Below are 24,773 nucleotides of genomic sequence, written 5' to 3'. Positions count from 1 at the left end.
GTGCTAAACAATAATAATTAGTTTCTCAGATATAAGATTTCTTTCTTTTTTTTATGATAGTACAAAGCATGTGTGAGTCTATGGCTACAAAACCTATACATACATACATACATACACATATATATATATATACACAGATGTTCCTGATATTAACATGCTCACAAATGTTTTTTTTTTTTTTTTTGCTTGTTTGTATTTTACTGAGTCAGATGAACCACAGATGCACCACAGATGAATCCTTATGTCTCTTCAAACTGTTTTCCTCTAAGAGCGCTGTACCAACATCAGATGTTCAACTACACTGATATTCTATGTTAAAACAAGCTCCTTTTCTACTGATTATGTTTTTTTTTTCTTCTTGAATCCATGGAAAGAAGTAAGAAGTAATAACACACGTAAATATCAGATATGATTTAATTGTTTCACTTGTTGAACAGAATCTGTTGCAGGAATGACTCAAAGTCTGTTCACATCTCTGTGGTTAGATCAGTGTGCACAATAATGTGTCTTTGACCTGCATTGTGTATGTTTTGATTATACTGTGTTGTAAATAAAATACAAATTATTTAAACAACCCTTTTTTTCAATCTCCTCACATTCTCTCTTACCTGCCTCAAATTTCAGTCACACTGATGGGCCATTAGAGGCCATTAGGAGAGGGCCCTTTGTCTCTCAGGTGAGACTCACTTAATATTCAAGGCCATTGCCACTCCCTCGCATATAGTCTTTCGATCACAAAACATGTCTTGAAAAATTTAAATCAATATATTATTTTCTGTGAATGAGTAAGCATAATTTTGAAGTAAATATTCTAGACTGATTACTCAAAAGTCTTATTCAGAACTATTTACTGTAGGTTTTAAGGCCTTATTTCAGCTACTTTTTTTCCCCAAAACTTACTAACCACGCATGATATTTTTTTTTTCTAAAAAATGCAAATATGTACATCCATCTTGGTCACATATTATTGTAGCACAGTTTGTGCTGAATACAAAAAATTACATGTTGGTCAATAGTATGTTTTAAGTAGCTGAAATAACCTCAAATATCAGGGCATGTCAAAACATCTCAAGGGCCCCAAAATGACCTCAGACCCCAGAGGGTTAATAAGCTTCTGGTTAACCTTCCTCAGGTTTTCCTCACCTTTGCATTCTCTTCTGGTATGTCCATCTTCGCCACACTTGTAAGAGAAAATACCTGGCTTAACAGGAGCTGCAAGATCTTTGTTTGGAACAGCATCCCTGGCCTTGGCATCAGCACTCATCAATGGAAGATTTTTCTGTGAAGAGGACTCTGGAACTAAAGTTGATCCAACAGCAGTGGTAGTAGCCACCCCAACGTTGGCCCCCATCTCTGGCATTAATCCAGTTTTCTTCCTCCCTCACCTCTCTGAACAGGTCTGAAAAATCTGGCGGATCACGCAAGCTGTAAGTCACTCTTAGCCTCATCGCTACCATGTCAGTCGTAAGAGCTCCTTTAATAATCTGCTCCATCCGTCTTCTGTTCAAGTCTTCCACTTTAACACAACCTTTCAGAAAGATACGTTGAAGAATCTTATCAAGTCTGTACAGAAAAGCGGAAAGTTTCACACCTAGCTCTTGGTTCGTGCTACCAAACTTCACCATCAGGTCTGACTCACTCTCTGTACTGCCATATGCGGTGTCAAGAGCTCTAAGATAGTCAGCAACAGTTGAAATCGGACTGCTCACCTGTCCTCATATGTCAGCGGCAGGCCCTCTCAAACTTTCCACAATGCGCTGTCTCTTGACAATCTCAGCACATTGCCACTCACCAATCATCGGAGATGCTTGTTCCATCCAGGATTCATAATCCTCTTCACCAGGCGGAACAGGTTGCACACCTGAAAACACTCTCAGTTTCCTGTAAGTAAGGGTATCACTGGGACCCTGTGTACACTTATCAACCAGATGGTCAATGGTATTCACTAGGTTCAGGTTGACATCAACATTAGGAGACGGTTCTGGTTCAAGAAGTGACTTCACATCACTCGTTGACTTCACTCACTCAACTTCTCTGTAAAAGAGGCTTCTGGAGCAACCGGATCTACAGTTTCAAGGACATGAACACCCCAAGGCGCCACTACTCCAGGAATGCCTACTTCTGGAGGTACAATGTTAGGGTCACCATCAATGCTAGCTTCAATCAACAGGAACAAGTTCACTCATGTAGTATCTACTCGTCGTCCACGAATTTGGGTTTGTCCAAATGCTTTCACAGTGTTTAACACCTCGGTAATGTTCTCGTCCTTCACAGCTAAGGGAATACCACTAAGTATGACACAGTTAACAGGATTAACCTGGACCTGACGACTCTAATCAGCTACCTGAGAAAGATCCATGATGCACAAGATTCTCACCAACACTGCAATAAACAAACAACTTTAAAATAGACAACCATAGAGGGAAAATTATCCCAGCGGTGCCTCCAAAATGTAACCCTCTTATTGACACCTATGGAGTTTAGATGGAGCACAGGAACCTGGTATCCCAGTTCTTAGGTGGAGAAATAAGAGTTATGTTAGTCTTATTGGATTTACACTATCATGTCTCCTTGTTCAGCTTGATGTTGTAGAAATGGAATTTTGAATGTATGACTGGGTTTTATAAATTAATTTTAATAAATTAATTTCACCTTGTTATGATGTTACCTTCTACCCTATTGTTACTGGCCATCTCATTGTTAAAAAAGAATAAATTAAAAAAAGTCTGATTGGCAGAATTTATTGTAAATGTGTCTCTTTTTTTCTGTTTTCTCTATTTGTTTTTCCAATTTCATGTAGGCCTATCCAGTGCACCTATTCAGTTGTTTATTTAATACAACTGAAAATACAATGTTTTTGACATATATAATTATCATATTAATATAAGAACCTTGTTTACATTAATTGCTACATAATGTTTATGAACTTGGTGAGGGCGTTTTTACCCATGCAAAGAGGTTAGTCCATCATAATAGAGGTTATATACTGTACATCTATAGTACATGCCAAACTACAGTCCTGTAGGGTCACTGTCCTGCAGAGTGTAGCTGATTAGCTAGTTCAAGAGCTAAACCCTGCAGGACAGGCCCTCCAGGAACTGAATTTAAATGCCTGAGAACCCCCTGAACCCCTAAAGATTTACAAAAGCAAAAACAGTTTGGTCAATTGATAACTAACTAACTCTATCTATCTGTCTGTCTGTCTGTCTGTCTGTCTGTCTGTCTGTCTGCTTGTCTGTCTGTCTGTCTCTCTATATCGTCTATAGGCACTTTCGTACAGGTGTTATGGATCAACTGTTAATTTAATTGATTATATGAAACTGAATTGATATATAAGAAACTGAATACAGAATTGGGTAACACTTTAGAATAATGGTCCATTGTTAACAAGTAACTATGCAGGAAGTAATAGGTAGTACTACATTAACACTCAACTTAATACTATTAACTAATAGAGAAGCAAGATTAACTAAGCAGTAAGTAATAGCAAATTTAGGAGAAAGGTAGTTCCTTATTAGATATTTGATAATTATTAAATAAAAATCTCCTCATTGAGAACTACTTGTGAACTATGACCAATTAATAAAGAATAACCAATTAATTACTAATCACAACAGTAACGTCTTAAAAGTGAACAATTGGGTTCTTTGTGGAAACTAATTTATGAATATGATATCCCCCAAATAAGTCAGCTACAGTTTGAAATTGTGACTTCTACTCTTACCAAAGGATGGATGTTCTCTGTTTATTTCAAACAAAAACAGAATAATAATAATAAAAATAATTAATTTAAAAATGTGATTGAATTGGTTAACAATTATGAGCTCTAGTTTGTGTCAGTTCAGTATTTTAGTGACAGTAGGCTGGGAGGACTTTTCTTGAATATAAATAATGATGTTCTCTTGACAAAAGCAATTCACATCCTTAATGAAGGCATGGACTGCATTTATATTGTGTTAAGCACAAAACAGCATATTCCAGATTACAGTGTCTGGTAAAATATCACTAGTGCCTCACACAAATGAATGTGCCTCATGTATGAATGTACACTATGTGTCAGATTTAAATATGTTAAATAACGGATTAAATTACTTAGTAATTACTGAGTGGTTAAGGTGTTTTCACTTTAAAATAATGGTCCAGATCACTAGTAGTTCCTGAAGGCTGACAAGCTAACCTTTGAGTAATTAGTGAGGGGTTCATGTATTTTTCACTTCAAAGCTAAAGTGCTACTAAGGAACTACTAGTGATCTGGACCATTATTTTAAAGTGAAAAACATGTTAACCCCTCAGTAATTACTCACAAACAAATTAATAAGTTATGTAATGTTTTATATATGACACATGATACAGTCATACATTTGTGTGAAGCACTAGTGATATTCTACCAGTAGATCATTTGGAGTGGGATACATATTGAACTGACATAAAACAGAATTCATAATTGTGAACTAATTCAATCATGAGCTTGTCAGCATCACTTCCTAATTATTAACATTTTTAAGTGAATTATCGTTTTTATTATTATTCTCTGTTTTTGATTGAAATAAACAGAGAACATCCATCCTTTGGTAAGAGTAGAAGTCACAATTTCAAACTGTAGCTGACTTATTTGGGGGATATCATATTCATAAATTAATTTCCACAAAGAATCCAATTGTTCACTTTTAAGACGTTACTGTTGTGATCAGTAATTAATTGGTTATTCTTTATTAATTGGTCATAGTTCACAATTAATTCTCAATGAGGAGATTTTTATTTAATAATTATCACATATCTAAAAAGGAACTACCTTTCTCCTAAATTTGCTATTACTTACTGCTTCGTTAATCTTGCTTCTCTATTAGTTAATAGTATTAAGTTGAGTGTTAATGTAGTACTACCTATTACTTCCTGCATAGTTACTTGTTAACAACGGACCATTATTCTAAAGTGTTACCCAGAATTGTTCTAAAGAGAGTTCTAAGTCAATGCAAAAATGTTGATTTCAGATCAGGCATAAATCCAGGATGAAACGTATCTGCTTTATGTCCAGGGAAGAGGATACAGAGGCGTCAGAGCTGGTTAAGAAAGAGATCTCAGAAATTATATATATATATATATATATATATATATATATAAATAAATAAAACAAATCAGCAGAGTAAAACAAATGTTATTTTCCCCCCATATATATATGTAATCACTCAGAAAATAAATAATTTGATAGCAATGCTAAACTACAGGGCCCGTATTCATGAAAAATCTTAGCGCTAAGAGTTGCTCCTAATTCTTAGACATGTGGGTGTTTCCCCTTAAAATTAAAGAAAAGATCCTAGTAAAGAAAAAAGTAATTCAGAAAGCATCTTAACCCTTAAAATTGTTAGGAGTACGGACGAGGACTTTTAAGAGGCTTAAGAGTTTCTTTAGCTGTGGAGAAAATGGACGAAACATGAAGAGGGAGAAGAAATGTGTTGCACACAATGCATGACAGTGAGTTAATAAGACGCAACACATTAGATGGTGCAGGGATCATGTTTGTGACCAATCTTATTAGAGACATGCTAACATCCGACACTGCGCAGAAATGCCATAGCGCCAGAAATGGAAGTAATCACTACATTAACATACAGTATTTGGCAACTGGAAAAATGCAACTATGCAGCAGCGATGATTTGGGTCTGTACCTGACAGCATTTTCAGAACCTTATAGTGTCGCTGTTCATTTCCTATGAAATACGTTAAGTATGACAGCATGGTAAATAAAAAAATAAAGAATATATATACACTTATATAATGTGTGTGTGTGTGTGTGTGAGAGAGAGAGAGAGAGAGTACGGTAAAACAGGAAGAATTACGCCTGTAATTTCAAAGTGAAGGCTTAAAATAAATCCTACTCTTAAAAGCGCTCTTTTATTTCCTTCTTGGACAACCAACCAATCACAGTCTTCAAAAGACTGTGTCATAGCTAGTGATTGGGTCAGCCCCGCCTCCTCACTAAGATAAAAGTTTACCTTTTTCTCGCTCAGAATTGCTCTCAGATTGGTCCTGAATCACTTTTAAGCTAAGACTCCTAGTTAGAAATTTATCTATCTATCTATCTATCTATCTTTTGTTCTATCTTTCTTTCGTTCTTTCTAATTAGGACACAGTGCCTCTTTTTGTCTTTGTCCTGTAGGGTCTAAGGCTGTGGTGTCAGCGGATGATGTTAACTCTCTAGCAGTACGGCATACCTTTCCAGTGTGTCCTGCTCATCTCAGGGTTCTCCAGCTGGCTGAGGAGCTGAAATTTGCTCTGGAAGGACAGACATGTGCAGAGGACAAGGAAACCCTGCGGCGACAGATGGCCTCTGCCACGGCTCACACTCTGCTGCTGTGGCTTGACAGGAGAACAGAGATTTCAGTGAGAACTATTATTTTATTTTATTTTATTTTTAAACACTTTTGATACCTTTTGATATTTGCAGAGCATAACTGTCACAATGCAGTTTAATGATAGTGGTATTTTATTAGTGATATCATAGTGACATTCTAATTAATGTAATTATTGTTTGCACAACAGTTTGTTCTGATCTTATCCACCTTATTAACAAATGCGGAAGTAAGCCTATGGGCGAGACTTCCGGTTCATTACCCCCTGTTGAGAAATAACGAGAAGAATAACAACGTCCAGTAAACAGTAAATACTGTATGTTTGCATTACAAACCAGTGTGTTCATAATTAAGATAATACATTAAAATAATATGGTAAAGACAAACCAATTTGCAGTATCACGCAGCAAAACGAGCGGTTTTATACATCTAAAAATAGCTTGAAGCAAATGAGACCAGAAGCAAGACCCATAAAGTTTACAAATGGCTGCGCCCATTTTTACGTTAAGAATAAGGTGGATAATTTTGCCTGGATAGCTTTGAGTAGGGTTTCTCTCACCAAAAGGTAGAGAATGAAAAAGCAAAACCACAGTGGGCCTTTAAAAGTGCTGTGTGAAAATGTTTGACTGTACTAAAGCATATATTTAAGCAGATATTTAAGAACAATGCTAAGTTCACTTGTTTTTTTTTTTTGTTTTGTTTTGTTTTATGTTTTGAATATGCACTCATGTCGGATTGTTTGTTTTTGTTTGGTCTGTGTGATTTGGTCTGCCAATTTACCGAATAGTATTTTGACACCTCAGGTTGCCAGTTGGTGGAAAACACAGCGGCCATGGATGCTAGCAAAACAACTGGCTCAGATTTTATATCCTAAAAAGCATCAGCTTTCAACTAAAAAGCTCAGACACATATTAAAGTGATAAATTATCGTCACCTTCCATTGTCAGTTGTGCTTGATCCCCTTGCATGTCCACAATCTGGCAACCTGTGTGAGCATTGAATCTGAAGAGGAGGGGGCAGGACAAACAATACATAGAATTTGGATTGCAGTCCCTTTAATAGAGTAATGAATCATAGGTCTGAATGTGAAAGTTTTGGAGTGAAATTGATGTCGCTCCCTTCCACTCACTCGCTCTTCTGCTGATTGGTAACGGTAACATGCAAACCATTAAAAAAAAAAATATATATATATATTTTAATAATATATTTTATTTAACCAGGAAGAGACTCATTGAGATTGAAAATCTCTTTTTCAAGAGTGTCCTAGCCATAATAATAATAATAATAATAATTCTATTTAAAAATCCTATATAATCCTTTTATCCCTTTCTCATTTTATATACCGTGATGGTAAATTCATAACATAACACATGATGTATGAAGGATAGTGTCAACAGAGTTTTGACACTGTCACACGTCTAATGCAGTGCAAGATGTCTGGTACCACTATAAGTTTTCAAGTAGACACTGTGGCCTCTCTGAGGGGCACTGCACCTCTGGGGCATGGACCTCATGCAATCCACGCACACTCGCTTTCTCTCTTCTTGTGTGTGAAAGTGTTTCCCCTACAGAAAGCCCCTAAACACAGCACTTGTTAATAAGCCGGGGGTGGGGGGGGTGTGAGTATAAGTTTAGAAACAAGAAGAAAAAATGGTTTGGCAGAGGAAAAAAGAGTGGAGGAGGAGAGTAAAGGAGGAGAAAAAATAAAAAGAAAATGAGGGCAGCTGGCAGGAGTGAAGCCTGATATTACAGACCGCTGCTCCAAACCAGATGCTCAGGAACCTAAACCAAAGGCTAAACTCAGACGAAAGACAAAGAAGAAGAGAAAGAACTCACAGCCTTTACATTAAGGGTGAAAAGAAAGAAAGAGGCATTCACTCTCCTCATGTCTGAAATAGGTATAATGCTATGAGACTTAAGGATCTTATAATGGCCGTGCAAAATGGAATGGGACGTTGATTTTTACAAACATTTTGCATGGCTTAAGAAGGTAAGCATTACTTTTTCTGTTGTTGTATATATATATATATATATTTTTGTTTTGTTTTGTGTCCATTTTGTTTTGTCATCCATGTCCATCTAAATGCTTAATATTGCATTTGAAAATAATACAACTGAATAATTTGTTAATTAGTGGATGTTTTGTAGGATTAATGGGCTAAGCACCATGTGAGATACAAATCCATGCTAAAGCCTTTTTATGGTTTACTTAATTGTTGGTTGTGGTAGCAGTACTTCTATTAGATATAAATTTAGTGTATATATATATATATATATATATATATGACCCTGGACCACAAAACCAGTCTTAAGTTCAGATTTATACATCATCCGAAAGCTGAACAAATACGCATTCCATTGATGTATGGTTTGTTAGGATCGGACACTATTTGGCCGAGATGCAACTATTTGAAAATCTGGAATCTGAAGGTGCAAAAAATCTAAATACTGAGAAAATCACCTTTAAAGTTGACCAAATGAAGTTCTTAGCAATGTATATTACTAATCAACAATTAAGTTTTGATATATTTATGGTAGGAAATTTACAAAATATCTTAATGGAATATGATCTTTACTTAATATCCTAATGATTTTTGGCATAAAAGAAAAATCTATAATTTTGACCCATACCATGTATTTTTGGCTATTGCTACAAATATACCCCAGCGACTTAAGACTGGTTTTGTGGTCCAGGGTTATATATATATATATTATGGCATGCCGTTCAGGAAATTATGATATTTATAATATGATGATTGAATATATGGAATGAAACTTGAATATATGGAATGGAATTTGAATATATGGAATGAAACTTGAATATATTGAATGGAAGTTTGAATATATGGAATGAAATTTGAATATATGGAATGAAATTTGAATATATGGAATGAAACTTGAATATATGGAATGAAACTTGAATATATTGAATGGAAGTTTGAATATATGGAATGAAATTTGAATATATGGAATGAAACTTGAATATATGGAATGGAATTTGAATATATGGAATGGAATTTGAATATATGGAATGAAACTTGAATATATTGAATGGAAGTTTGAATATATGGAATGAAACTTTAATATATGGAATGGAAGTTTGAATATATGGAATGAAATTTGAATATATGGAATGAAACTTGAATGTATTGAATGGAAGTTTGAATATATGGAATGGAATTTGAATATATGGAATTAAACTTGAATATATTGAATGGAAGTTTGAATATATGGAATGAAACTTGAATATATGGAATGAAATTTGAATATATGGAATGAAACTTGAATATATGGAATGAAACTTGAATATATTGAATGGAAGTTTGAATATATGGAATGGAATTTGAATATATGGAATGAAACTTGAATATATTGAATGGAAGTTTGAATATATGGAATGAAATTTGAATATATTAAATGAAACTTGAATATATGGAATGAAAGTCTGAATATATAGAATTAAATTTGCAGTGTATGGAATTAAAATGTAAATTTGACAGTATTTAATGAATAATAATATACTGTAGCTAGTTATATCCTTGTTATCAGAACAATAGTTTTCTGAATTGAATGACTTTAAAAATATAATTTCCTCAAATTTTCCAATACTTTGTTGAACTAAAAATTTTGGCAACAGCTGATCATATACCAAACAAACAATACAAACAGTTTGGAGTGTACATCCCATCGTCTCAGACATTTCATACAGTGTTAATTCTGACAGCATTTTGCTTTAGTTTTAGTCTTTTGACTAAAATGCCATATAGTTTTAGTCATATTTTAGTCATTTGAATTGTTTTAGTTTTAGTCTAGTTTTAGTTGACTAAAAATACAGTAGATTTATTCGACTAAAATCTACTGAGTTTGGTTAAACTGTAATGCATTAATTAAGCATTTACTGTAAGTATCACACAACTGTTACTTGAATACATGACTAAACTGACAGTTTGACAATTGTGTGTGTTTTTTGACAATTGAAATTCAACTTTTTATGGCTCTAGTTAACTATAATAATCCTGATAGTAAAATCTATTTATTGAATAATATGTCAAATAATGTCCTTAGTCTTTCCTTCCTGTGATTGGAATCCCTGAAACAAGACCAAAATACACCGGAATTCTTATTTGCAGGCTGTTCATTCAAGTTCATGAGGGAGATAAAATATACGTTCTTACAACTGTCTAAAACACATTACCATATAAACATTGTAAAGTAAACATCGCTATAATTAATCAGCATTAGTTCATAAGCAGTTGCCTGTCATAAATGTGTGCTATTCATTTATTGCAAACCGCTCTGAATCAGTTTGAAGCACTGTTGTTCGAGCCTGTAGAACATGCAACAGCGCAGAGTTTTCCCGCGGTTAGATCAGAACGTTACAATTCATAAGTGCACATCTATCACACAGAACGTCAGTTCTGACTGGGAATTTTCATCTCATTTGCATTTGTCGACAAAAATAGCATTGATGTAGATTACTACAGAACTACACAAGTTTTTTTTTTTTTTTACACCTGTAAGATACCATTCAAAATACATACTCTTTAATGTAAATCATCCACCCAATTCAAGTTTCGGCCCATATATTCAAACTTTTATTCTATATATTCAGACTTTCATTCCATATATTCAAACTTTCATTCAATATATTCAAGTTTCATTCCATATATTCAAACTTTCATTCAATATATTCAAGTTTCATTCCAGATATTAAAGTTTAATTCCATATTTTCAAACTTTCATTCAATATATTCAAGTTTCATTCCATATATTTATACTTTCATTCAATATATTCAAGTTTAATTCCATATATTCAAACTTTCATTCAATATATTCAAGTTTCATTCCATATATTCAAACTTTCATTCAATATATTCAAGTTTCATTCCATATTTTCAAACTTTCATTCAATATATTCAAGTTTCATTGCATATATTCAAACTTTCATTCAATATATTCAAGTTTCATTCCATATATTCAAACTTTCATTCAATATATTCAAGTTGCATTCCATATATTTAAACTTTCATTCAATATATTCAAGTTTCATTCCATATTTTCAAACTTTTATTCAATATATTCAAGTTTCATTGCATATAATCAAGTTTCATTCCATTCCATATACTCAAATTTTCCTCAATGGCATGCCATAATATATATATACACACACACTATATAGTATATATTGTGTATCCAGATGTGGAAGTGCACAGTCCCATTACAGTTTTTTTTACAGACGCTAGGACACATTTCTCAATACTTAGGTCACTTTTGCAAAACTCTTCACACAGTTCTCCTAACCAACTTTCAGCTTGGCAAAGCAGTTCATTTCACATTCAAAATGCACTACAACTACCAAAACACTTTATTCAGGTCTCAAATCAACTCATTCTTCCAGAACACTAGCAAAGGTTGACAGCCGACAAACACACTTTGTCACCCACAAAACAATGACCTAAAAAACACTAACAACATGTAGCATTATACAATGTTTTCTTGTGTAAAACAAGGACACATCTCTGTTTATAATTCACTGCAATATATGTTACTGGAATGAATCAGACATGATGCAGAATTCGTCAATATTTTATGTCGTTTATTTATTTTATAAGTAATTTAGTAATTTCAAAATACAACAATTTGTATACACACCATCCACTGATACAGATACAATAGTAATGCTAATCTACTCGGTCTTCTCCATTTGGCCACAGGTTCTCATCCACATCACATCTTATGTCATCTAGGGCAATACACCTAGGAAAGAATCTTCTGCCATGCCTGATCCATCCCTGGCAATCTTCTGCTGATATGTCCAGGCATCCAGCATTCATTGCGTCCAGGAGGGACATTTGATCATGTGGATGGTGGTCATAAACCTTCCACCTCCATGAGGAAAATAATTCCTCTATGGGGTTGAGGAATGGAGAGTAAGGTGGGAGGAAAAGTGACTCCATTCTGGTATGGGCCGCAAACCACTCGGTGACTGCATGGGAGTGGTGAAATGCCACATTGTCCCATACAATTATAAATGTTGGCTGATTCCTTCTCTCTGCATCCCTTTCCTCACCTAGCACAACCCTTCCATAGAGATCATGCAGGAACGCAAGGAGACGTTCAGTGTTGTATGGCCCAATTAGTGGTTTGTGTAACAGCAGTCCATCAGTGGATATTGCTGCGCACATTGTGATGTTTGCACCCCTCTGGCCCGGGACATTCACTGTGGCTCTCTTCCCAATCACATTCATCCCTCGTCGCCGTGTTTTGGCCAAGTTGAAACCCGCCTCATCCACAAAGATGAAAATGCGGGGTGTTTGCCTGCCTTCAATCTCCATGACTCTCTAAAATAAATCCACAAGGCAACATAAGCTGTTACAGTAGTACATTTGTAAAAATGGTCGTTGTGTGTGTTTGGTTTTGTTCAAAAACAGTTCTGTATTTTATTGTGATCTTACCTGGACATATTGGTTCCTGAGTTGCTCGACATGTTCAGAGTTCCTCTCAAAAGGCACAGTGTACAACTGTTTCATCCTGACCTGATGTTTTTTCAGGTCTCTAGAAATTGTTGTTATGCTTACACTGTGAATATTTGCAAAAGTAACATTGTCTGCCAAGACTCTGTCTCGAATCTCAGTGAGTTTTATCCCATTGTTTCTGATGACCATATCAACAATGGCAGTTTCCTGCACATCAGTGAGCATCCTCTCTCTCCCACCTATGTGAGGTAACCGTTGAGTTCTAAGCAGAAATGCAAAAACAATTACACACAAGTTTATTTACTTCTGTAATGTGCAACTCAGTCAAATGCCCTTGCAGAATACAAGTTACCTGTTGGTTTGCCGGAAAACTCTAACAATAGATGCCACTGTAGAGCGTTGCAGATTTGGCTGCACTCTCTGACCAGCCTCTCTCATTGAGAGACCATGATTTACTACATGATCAATTACAGTAGCTCTGATCTCATCTGAGACTACAGCCCTTGATCTTCCTCTTATTCTCCTTCCACCACACATACGTATTCCTCGCCCCCTCCCAGCCACTCTTCTTCCTCTTTCAGCCTCTTCTCTATTTCTGGCTGGGTCCATGTTTACATCACAATACAAAACTATTCAGAAGTTGTCTCCTTTTGTAATGAAATTGAAAGAGTAACACCTGTGTAGATGTTCATCTACAATGAGAATCAGGTGTGGCTGGCCCAATTGTCCAATTGTTTTTATAGCATTTAATTTTAAGATTTAAAATATATTTCATTAAAATATTACTGTAGGAATGTAGCAAATTGCTGTCTTATTCAGTTTTGTACATAATAGTTATTGTTTTGAACATAAGTTTAACAGTTTTGAAAACAGTATGTAAGCATGTGCAAATTGGCCTGTACGTACAAAGAGTTTTGGCAGTTGTTGTGTCTGAGTGAGAAAATAATTCATGAAATTTGAGAGATGTAGTCATTGAATGCATTTTGTGCCAAAGCAATGATAATTGATCCTCAGTTTAGCCCACATAGACTTCTGTTGTGCTCTCTGTGTGAAGAGTTTTGCAAAAGTGACCTAAGTATTGAGAAATGTGTCCTAGCGTCTGTAAAAAACTTGATTGATTGTATTCAATTGTTTCGTAGACAGAAGTTCATGTAACAGGGTTCCTTTTCGAATGGGAACTTCTACACTACATCTAATGAGACACTATAAGGAGAATGTCCTAATCATGACTGGTGTCTGAAGCTTGTGTCTAAACACAACAAGGGTATAAGTGCGAGCCTGCAAAGCCTGGTGATAAAACGGTATTGTATATACCGACAGTACATCTTCATTGATAATGATAGAAATGATAGATAGTTGCTTTGAGCAACAAGCAGACAGCCAATAAGTTGTGACATCAGAATGCACACATATATTAAAATAAGTGATGTGCCTGCCTGCGTTGCGATTGTGAATAAAAAAGGAATATTAGTCGAATTTAAAATAAAAATTCACATTCAAAGGCAAAAAACGGTGCATTTGAATTTTAGGTGTGCGTCCGGGAGACTTATCAGTGGTGCACGAGATGCGGTGATGATATAAATGTTGTTAGCCTATCAACATGAACCTATGAGATGCGCCACTACTGAGTTTTTCATTCAAAATATTAGAGAAAAATTTTGGTTAAGTTAAAACTGAAACCAAGCCATTTACACAGAACATGTTCTGTGCACTTTTGAGACAGACGAGTCGACTATGACTGTTGCATTGCGTCTCACACAGGAGACGTATAGAAAGCCATATAAAGTTAAAAGAGATTCAACTTTAAGTTGTGGGGTTAATTTGTGGGGGATTTGTTTACACCATGTCTTAATTACCTAAATTCTGAGATGACAACACGTGGCATTCTACACAGAGCAGAATTATGTGCGTCTATGTCAACACTATCAACGCCAAAGCCTTCACATGCTCTAAAACTCCTAATTACAATTTGTAAGCTCAGAATGTTCTGAGAGTTGGACCAGTGACAGCTGTACCACCTTACTGCCACCATATTCATTTAGGCACTACTTAGGTGCTAACTCTGAGTCTGAGAACATGGGCAGCACAGAGTAAAATGCCACGTGTTGTTATCTCGGAATTACGGTAATTACAAGATGGCATGAATGTAGCATTATTCCATTCCACTGTGTCTCATATGTTTTTTTTTTTTTTTTATCAACTTTTTATTAATTTCTACACACTACATCACAACATACATTCAAAACAAACAAAACAAAACAACAGACATACAATCAACACTTCAAAAGTCCAGTCAAAAAGGAGAGAGAGAGGGAGGGAAAAACAAAAAAAAAGTTATTCCTTCATACAATCGAGTATGTTAAAAAAAAAATAAAAAAAAAATAAAAAACCCTGCCAATCATCAATAGTAGAAGGCTTGGCTACATTTATTTGCGCTGTAGTACATTCACAAGTCACTATTTTCAGGAGGCTATGGATCCAATATTTTCCCACACATGTGTGGTGTAAACCAGTTCTGTGTTATTGTCTTCTTCGCAGCTGTAAAACCAGCAAACAACATTCTCTTTTGTATTAAGCTTATACAGAGACCATAATCATCATTTACACAAACTTGGGTTAGCAAAGCAATCAGTTTGAAGTAAGGAGGATAAAACCAGGCTTACATGTGTCCATAGATTAATGACGACAGGACTTTCCCAAAACATATGTAGAAAAGTATATGATGCAGTATTACATACATGGCAGTTAAAATTTGGTTTTAGTTTCATTTTGAATCTTTTGTAAGGAGTTATGTACGCTCTATGAATGACTTTGAAGTGAATAAGACAATGAGCCAAGTTTTTAGATGTTAAGCTGAGGTTAGACCACACTCTCTCCCAGTCGACAGATAAATTAAGGTCAGATAATTCCCTATTCCAAATAGATTTAATAGAAAGTGGTTTTGTAATGCAATCAATAATTTTATTATATATTAAGGAAACAAATGGCCGACCAGAAGATGGTGTAATCCAATCCTGCATAGGATGAGAGGAAATGAGAGATGCCTAAGGAAGTCCCTACACTTTGAGAGCAGAATGTAATTGAAGAAAGACAAAATATGCGTATGCTGATAAACAAAATTTGGTTCTTAATGTCTGAAATGAACAGAGGCCCTGGTTATCATATATATCACCACACGTGTTTACGCCTAAAGAAGACCAAGAGGGTTGGACAAATGGATGATTTCCGCATACAAAATTAAAATTGTGCCATAAAGGTGTACTGTTACAAAATTTGAAGGGTCCTCCTGTCAGACATTCAACCGTTTTCCAGATTTTAATAGAATTAGCAACAACTGAACCACATTTAAAATGATCACCTTTTTTCCCTGTGCCAGTAAATAAAATATCTTGGAGTCTATTTGGTTTAACCGTGTCAGCTTCAATCCCTCCCCATGAAACTTTCGATTGAGGATCAACCCAATTATAAAGAGCCTTAAGTTGGAACAACCGATAATACAATTCAAAATTTGGTACAGCCAGTCCTCCTGCGCGTATAGGATGTTGTATTGTGGTAAGTTTGATTCTGGGGTATTTATCATTCCAGATAAATTGAGAAAGAATGGAGTTGATCTCCTTAAAGTAACCTGGAGGGGGATAAAGTGATAGCATAGAGAAAAGAAAGTTAAACCGAGGTAACAAATTCATCTTAACTGTGGAGTTTGTTCCTTGAAGAGAGACTTTAAGATTCTTCCATCGTTGAATGACATGTTTGACCTTAACTAGAATACTATTATTCCTTAATAGGGATAAATGAGGGAATAGAAGAATTAACCTTAACATTGTTAATTGGCATTAAAGCAGATTTGCTCCAATTTATTTTGTATCCTGATAAGCTACTAAAATGATCAAATTCCTTAATTATACTAGAGACTGAAAAATCAAAGTGATCTAAATATAGAATAATATCATCAGCGTACAATGAAATACTATGATTATGATCATGAATCTTAATCGATACTTCAGATTTCCTGATGGCTTGTGCTAAGGGTTCAAGAGATAAGCAAAACAATAAGGGAGGAAGCGGACATCCCTGCCTCATTCCTTGCTGTAAAGGGAACAGGGGGGAAATAATATTACCAGTCAAGACTGATGCTGCAGGTGAGTGGTATAATGTCTTAATCATAGAAATGAAATGTTCACGGAAGCCAAAACATTACAGAACTGCCCACATATAGTTCCACTCTAGTCTGTCAAAGGCTTTTTTCTGCATCAAGTGAAAAAACCGCACAAGGGCCCCTTCATGAAACCGGTTTGGTCCTCCTTGATTAAACTATGATTTACCTTTCCATAAGAGAATCAAAAACTTTAGCATAGATTTTTAGATCACATGCGATAAGTGATATCGGTCTGTAGCTGGAACAATCTAATGGATCCTTCCCTTTTTTAAGAAGTAATGATATCAATGATGTTTGTTGATCTCTATGAAATACAGCATATTCAATTGCAAAATTAAATGAATTAAGCATACAGTAAGTGTCCCTACCAAATCCCAAATTTCCAAATATAATTCAGAGGGGAGACCATCTAGACCCGCCGATTTGCCCTTTTGAAGCTTTTTAGAGAGACGTGGAGCTCCTCCAAACTTAATGGGGCCTCCAAAGATTCTTTATCCACCTGTGAGATCTGAGACAATTCCAATTCATCTAAATACTGCTTACAAATTGGTTCATCAAAATATGTTTTGGCTTTATACAGATTTGTGTAAAAACCTTTAAATATGCCATTAATCGCCGCAGGGTTCGTGGTGACCTGACCATCCAATGATTTTAATGTGCTAATATGCCTTAGACTCACATTCTTTCAGCCTAAGGGCCAATAGGTGACTAGGTCTCTCTGATTCAAAATAATATTTTTGCCTAGTCCAATGTAAGATAAATTCCGCCTTTGAGTGTGAAAGTAAATCATATTCTTCCTTTAAAGAGGACAGCTGTGTAGCATGTTGCTCAGTTAAATGTTGTTTTTGTAGGTTTTGTAATGATTGGATTTTATTTTCTAATTGTGTAAACTGGTGAATTTTTGATTTGGCAAGAGTAGAAGAGAAAGATATCCTCATATAGTACACTTAGTCGTTTCCCACAGTATTTGAGGATCCACATCAGAGGGCATATTAATTTAAAGAAATTCCTTTATATATTCTTTTAGAGAAGTAATGAAGGTCGGATTACTTAATAATGATATGTTAAAGCGCCATCTAGGGGATTTGGCAACGGTTAAAAACAAATCTACTCACCTCATCACTTCCAATATGTTCAATTGTTAAATGTAACTTCCTGTTAACAAGGATAAGCACCCCCTTCATTTCATTAAGAGTGCAGGAGAAGGCTGCCAATTTATAATACTTATTCTGGAAACGTGCCACGTCAGATTGCTTTAAATGTGTCTCTTGTATCAGTGCACAGGAAATCGATTTACGGTGTAAATATTCTAATACATGATGTTTAACAGCAGAATTTAGGCCATTCACATTCAATAATAAAATATTTAGAGTATGCATTGAGTATTTATAATCCCGAAATTATATCGAACATCATCTGCTCACCTTTGTGCCGTAGTTTAATTACCGCCGGATAGGTGAGGAAGGGCTGGAGACCAAGTGCTGTCATCTTCTTCAAGACTGGATTAAAGCTCTTTCTCTTGGTAGTTGTGGCTGGACTAAAGTCGGGAAAAAATAGTAGCGTGACATTGTCCTGTGTATATTTCACTGGATATGCCAGCCGAGAACCCTTCAGGATCGCCGATCTGTCATGCCATCTTAGTACACGGAAGATGAGAGTACGCGGTCGATCTGAGTTTTTCCTTCCGTCATACTGTACATGCGATGGGCCCGGTCAATCTCGATGTCACGGCCTTTCAGGGAAGGGATCCACTTGGAAAGATTAGCTCTGAGGAAGCCAGCTGCATCGGAGCCCTCCGGCAAACCCACCAGTCGTACGTTATTTCTCCTGCTCCTATCTTCAATGTCCGTCATCTTCTCAGTGAGTTGCTCCAGCTGATTTCTTAAGGTTGTGACTGTCCTCCTATCCTCGCGTGCAGCTGCTTGAATGGAATTGACCTGGTCACGTGTCTGCTTTGCTGCGCTAAAGTTAGTCCCTCAAGCTCCGCTCTTAGCTCTTTAACAGAATTGTTGGTCGCTTGTATATCCGCACACAGGTCATGCAATGCTGGGGTCAGTACAGAGTCTACCGCATCTCTTACTGTCGAGGCCACAACCGAATCCAAAGTACTTTGCTGCTCTTTAAGTGCTAGCTTGATACCATTAGCTATAGCACTGTCGAGATCCTCTCTGGAGATGGAGGAATCTTTGAATTGTTTTCTTTATTGGCGAATGCTCAATCTCTCTTTTCCGATCATCTTTGACTGTTGAAGTATTCATGATGGGTTAAATAGAGAGTGGTTCGGAATTTACTGACAAGATTATATAATATTTGACAGAGCGAACAGAGCGAAGGATGTTTTTAAATGATAGCTGTGTGATCAGTGCTTCAGATTTTTGTATTAAGCTATGCACAAATACATGATGCTGTTTTGTTCATAATTGTTTATGCAATTTACAAAATTATATTTGACGCACATAAAATATAAGAAAGGAGATTCGTTTAAATATCATCTTGTGTTTTACTGTTAAAACTAAAATTATTTGTTGTTTGTCTTAATAAACTGTGCAAACTAAAAATACAGTGGTCAAATTTAAACATTTTTTTATTTTTTTATACTGCTCTTTGTTTAAAAAAAGGTTATTAAAATTTTTCAATAATTACCAATACCAAATGATATGGAACATTTTTTAGCTATATTGCCCAGCCCTAGAGCCTGCAATCAGCTTTTTTGTCTTCGGGAGCCATTTGTTTACGTAGCAGCGTATGATTATTGTGGAACACTCAACCAACCATTTCAGGAAGTGTGTCCTCCATGTCGTAGATATCTGACACCTGCAGACACACAAGTTGTGTGTTATGTGCTTGGGTGAGAAGCATACATGTTTAGTACTTGAGAGAGCTGATGAAGAAGCTCTGTTCGCATTTGACTCTGTTTTCTAGAGAGATGTGGTAAAGGTGTCTGTCCCCCTGGCTTTGGACCCTCAGTGGCCGAGGCACAGCATAAACTCATCTTGTAGGGGCTGCAGGTCGAGTTGACAGAGGAGTTTGAGAGAGGTATGTCTCTCTTGTGGTCCTGTCACCCACTTGAGGATCCTGGAGATGCATCTCTTGAGTCTTCTGATTCAGCAGATAGCATTTTGCTGGCACTTTCCAAACAGCAAGAGATGGATATGGCCGAATAAGGCATGTATATTTGCAAGTGAGCTTTCCCAGCCTCCCAGCCCTGCATACAAGGAGCTGATGGATTTGATTTCCTCATTATGTTTGGGCAGTAAAGCTGTAGCTCCCCTGTGGTTCCCTGTGGGTACAGTTTTTAGATGATATGTTTGCTTGCCTCAGGTAGTGGCAGGCTAAGGGAACTAGAAATGTTCTCCCTGGGCGAGTATTCCCTATGGTGTCTAGCAGCTGGCCCACAAGGAAGGGATGCCATGCTTCGGGCCTGCCTGCAACATTTCCTTCAAACAAATAAATCGATAATGTATGTTCAGGCTCTCTCTTATACATTTGGCCACACATATAGTGATGTAATGGACTGTTGTTGGCCAATGGAATTGTCATGTTTAGACACATGCTTCAGACACCAGTCATGCTGAGGGCAATTCCTGTAGCATCTCATCAGATGCAGTATCTCATTCCCCTTCTCAGGGAACCAAGGTTACACTCATAACCCAATACATTCTTCAAATATTGTCTTTGAGGTCCACTGTAGAGTTTATCTCCAACCTTAATAAAACACAAACTAATCAAAGTCTTCAGGATAACTAGAACAATGCAGCCAGGTTAGACTGATAAGGAATGATGGTAAATTATGCAGGGCTGTTGACCTCCAGGTTCAATATAAATAACTCTTATGCCACCCTTATGTACACGACTTTCAAAGTCGTTGAATTGGTTGCTTGTTTCACAGTACACAACTGTCATTGCTAGTTCCAGTCAAAACACATTTTATACTACAGCATTTGGATCGGAGATAGGTCTAGAATAGATTTTGAACCAGCTAAATTGGCACTTAGATCATGTTTTTGATAATTAAAACATATCAATCTTCACCCAACCAGCACCAATTTGTCTCCAGTTTTGGTCTTTTGTCTATAATCTACATTAACTGTTGGTGAGAATGTGTGAGCTGCATTATATGTAATAATTCTTGATTCAGAGCTCTACAACTTTGCTTCTGCAGACCCACTGCCCAGCTAATGAAGGTCTTTAGAACTGTTTGATAATCATAGGTCAGTGTGTTGAAGCAGGTTAAAAACACATTTTGCAGGAACAGGTTTGAAGACTTCTGCCTTTAGTAACAGAAGTAGCTTTCAGACGTTAGACTTAATAGTATAATTGCTTAAACTGAAGTCTTTTTTTAAGGCTATGTTTAGTGCTGCATACTATATCTATTTTTACTGCTGCTTCTTGCCTTCATACCCACAAAATGCAAACACACATTGTATTTAAGAACTTTTTTTTAAATTTTTATATATGCCTGTGAACATGCATACAACATTTAATTAAACATCAAAACAACCGTTCTTGTTCTTTGAAGTTTTCTCTGACATAATGCAGACCATTGTGCACCGTTTTACATTATTGTATATTGATATTCAGATATTCAGATCCAAATCTTGTTAGTACATTCTCAGTATTTCACACATCTCTGACATATTCCACAGAGTCCCTGAGCTTTACTGCATGGAGCATGTGTACCAAAACCTTATTATCAAAATAAACCTCTTAAGAAATTCCTCTCTAAAACCCTAGGTGGGCTGGGTATAATTTTGCCAAAGAGCTGTGACATATTCAATAGAAATGGAATCATACAGGGTGTTGAGAAACTATAAACAGCCGGTTACTGTATGCATCTGTAACAGTAGCTGTGGACTTTACATTTCATGATTTATAGTGTTTCACTTTCTTCTCTGTTGATTGTAAACATAACTCTAACTGCCTGTGAACCACAGGTCAATGTGCAAGGCTCAGGCAATGGTGAGAGCTACCAGGAACGACTGTCTCGTCTAGAAGGAGATAAAGAGTCTCTTGTTCTACAGGTAAAACATGCGGGCAATTTGTTACAATTACTTGCTTAAAGTGTATATTGACAGCATGATTTGTTTCAATAAATAGTTTAAACATCAGTGTTGTATGACATCAATGTAATCATGTTTAAATAGGAACAACACTGATAGCATGTAACATGTAACAATACTTTCATAAATGTCTGTTTTATGAAGACATTTTGCAAAAACCTTTAAGTGGTAGCATAAAATAATTGAAGAAAACCGTAAAGTGTTCCTAGCCAAGCCAGTACAATTGTGGTGTTTCATGGGAACAGACAGGGCTTTACGGATTAGTCCTGTTCTGGCTTGTTGGGTTTTTGACAGTAAGTACATGTGGGTGCTTCCTGATCGACTGGGTTGACGAGAATATTTCTTTAATTTGTTTGAAACTCTGAATAACCCAATGTTTATGTGTATTCAGTCTAATTCAGAATAGAATAATGAGTGTGATTAGACTGTGAGTAATTTATACTTTACTCTCAGACCTGGGAGCAACTTTAGAAGGACAATGGACAAAGATGATGTACCTCAAATGAACAAAGGTAATTTAAACCTGTTTCTCAGGTGAGTGTGTTGACAGATCAGGTGGAGGCTCAGGGAGAGAAGATCAGAGACCTGGAGAATTCTCTTGGTGAATATCAACACAAGTTCAACTCCACTGAGGAGATGCTTCAACAGGTATGGTAATATTTATTAACAAAAAAATACATTGAAATTATTTTCATTTTCATATTTGTATTAGAAGTTATTTCAAACACTGAAGAATTGTGGTAAATCCATCAAAGTATTTGACTCTTTGCAAAGTATGCATTAGACTGTGTCAGATTCAAAAAAGCAACCGATGCTGATATGTGTTGCACAAAATGTAAAGAGCACTAAAATATTAGTCATCTGTTGTTTATCCAGCTTACATTGCTTTACTCTGACTGGGAAGGCCAGGATTCTTAATAGGCTCAGTGGATGTGTAAATGAGCGGGCATGCATTAAAGAGTTTGGGTTTCTGAAGGCAGCAGGTTTCTTAGTTGACTTGTCACTTTTATTTTGACAGTGATCCTATTTTCAGAGACCTGAGACATGTCTATAAATCTGAATACCATAGAGACTTGACAGTGGGCATCTGTGATTCAGAAAATATAAAAATCTGGTTCCTCTAATTTTAGTCTTTAAACAGCTATTATTTTAAAGGAATCTAATAGCTATACTCTAGGGAACCAGCTCACATCAACAGAAAAATCTGTGCCTGATGTGCCTGAGAAGCAACTTAGGCATCTGTCTGGAAATTCTTTGGTGGGATTCCAGGAGACTGGTCATCACATCACCTTGGAAATTCAAATATTTAAGTAGCAGTGGTATTCCAGAGCCGGCATTGACGTGGACATTCGAATTGGCTTGGGAATTATCTGAGAGCAGGTAACCTGCTTTTTCGTTTGTAATCAGTCAGACAAGGATGTGTCCATTTAAAAATAAAAATAAATCAGTGTTGCATGAAAGTAAGTGAGAGAAGCAAAATGGTCTTGAAGCTTTGGTGTTTCAGTAGACCTGATAGAGACATTAGGACCATTTATGAAGATAAAATCTTGCCAGGTATGGTAAGACACCTGCACTTATCCATACCATTTTCAAGGACAAAATTCACATTCTGCTGCTCGTAAATATCATTTTCCTCCTAAGCTAATTGTATATTTCTGTTTAACTCGCCTTTGCTTTGAAAGCTCTTTGGTTGATTAAATCTCCAGTCTTCAGATGGGAAGCTTTTCAGGGCATGTGCCTGTGGTCATTGAGGTTTTGGCCTTCAAAGGCAAATCCTATTCCACTGACATGGGCCTAATATTTTCCATATGCCGTCTTTGAAAGACTCAAAGCTCACGTAAAACTCCACAGCACAAGCTACTGACATTTTGAAATGTTTTTTTGGGCTTCTGTATTGTGAAATAGATTCTTGTTCAGTGTCTGATTTTAACCAAGATCAAAGAAGGCAAGACGCTGCTTTTATGTTTTACACCAAGGGTTCTCAAAGTTTTATGGCAAGAAATCAACCACTTATTCAGTTGATTTGCACTGAAACAAATCAGCCAGTCTATTGTAAACAGGGCTGTAGCTGCTGGTGGCATGTTTAAAACAAGTATTCAGGTGATCTTTACTTAGGGTTGATGTGTATTTGGATTTGATCGTCTTCACATGGGAAAATACTCACACAGGTATGTTGTGCCAAACAAACTTTAAGTATACACTTTCTGATGTTTAAATATCATCCAAGTTCCAAAAATATGTATTTAGTTTTATTTATTTATTTTTTAGCTTTGATTCTGTGTTGATGTTTTAACACCCATTCTGTTTACTATACTCAAATGTAATGTACTTTTCCCACCACGATCAGAACACTCAAGCTCTGTCTCATGCTCTCTCTCATGTGTCAGTCCCTGCGAGAGAAGTGGGTAAATATAGCCCTCATAACCTGTGTATATTTAGCCATTGTGGGACAGCAAAGTACAGAGATTTTGAACGGACTTTGTGCCTCCTTAAGAGTACAGTTTCTTAGTTTCCTTTATTTGTGTGCATGTGTGTGTGGACTCTCATAGGAGCTTCTGAACAGGAGTTCTCTAGAGTCACAGAAGCTGGGGTTGATGGAGGAAGTGTCCTGTCTAAAACTGAAGCTGGGGAACATGGAAGAGAAACACATCAAGAGTACTGAGAGACAACATAAAGCTGAGGTAAAACTCAACAGATTCTGATTGCACCCCAAGTGGATTATGATATGCAG

General features: G+C 36.2%; 1 protein-coding gene across 8 annotated transcripts in view; it reads left to right on the top strand.

The window, feature by feature from the left end:
- The window catches only part of ppfibp2a (PPFIA binding protein 2a), a 92,602-nt gene that overhangs the window by 42,595 nt on the left and 25,234 nt on the right, over positions 1–24,773 (top strand). For 6 of the 8 annotated variants that reach the window (XM_058751458.1, XM_058751457.1, XM_058751456.1 and 3 more), the window contains 4 exons: positions 6,158–6,381; positions 21,917–22,003; positions 22,577–22,690; positions 24,592–24,723. In XM_058751458.1, the coding sequence (XP_058607441.1) occupies positions 6,158–6,381; positions 21,917–22,003; positions 22,577–22,690; positions 24,592–24,723 (557 nt within the window). Of the gene's footprint in view, positions 1–6,157; positions 6,382–8,147; positions 8,341–21,916; positions 22,004–22,576; positions 22,691–22,712; positions 24,444–24,591; positions 24,724–24,773 lie in introns of those variants that run through there. The other 2 variants (XM_058751459.1, XM_058751460.1) reach the window with 2 other exon arrangements.

This window comes from Onychostoma macrolepis, chromosome 18, assembly GCF_012432095.1.
Source record: "Onychostoma macrolepis isolate SWU-2019 chromosome 18, ASM1243209v1, whole genome shotgun sequence".
Taxonomy (NCBI): domain Eukaryota; kingdom Metazoa; phylum Chordata; class Actinopteri; order Cypriniformes; family Cyprinidae; genus Onychostoma; species Onychostoma macrolepis.
Note: the sequence above shows the minus strand (reverse complement) of the source record. Positions and strands in the feature narration are given on the sequence as shown.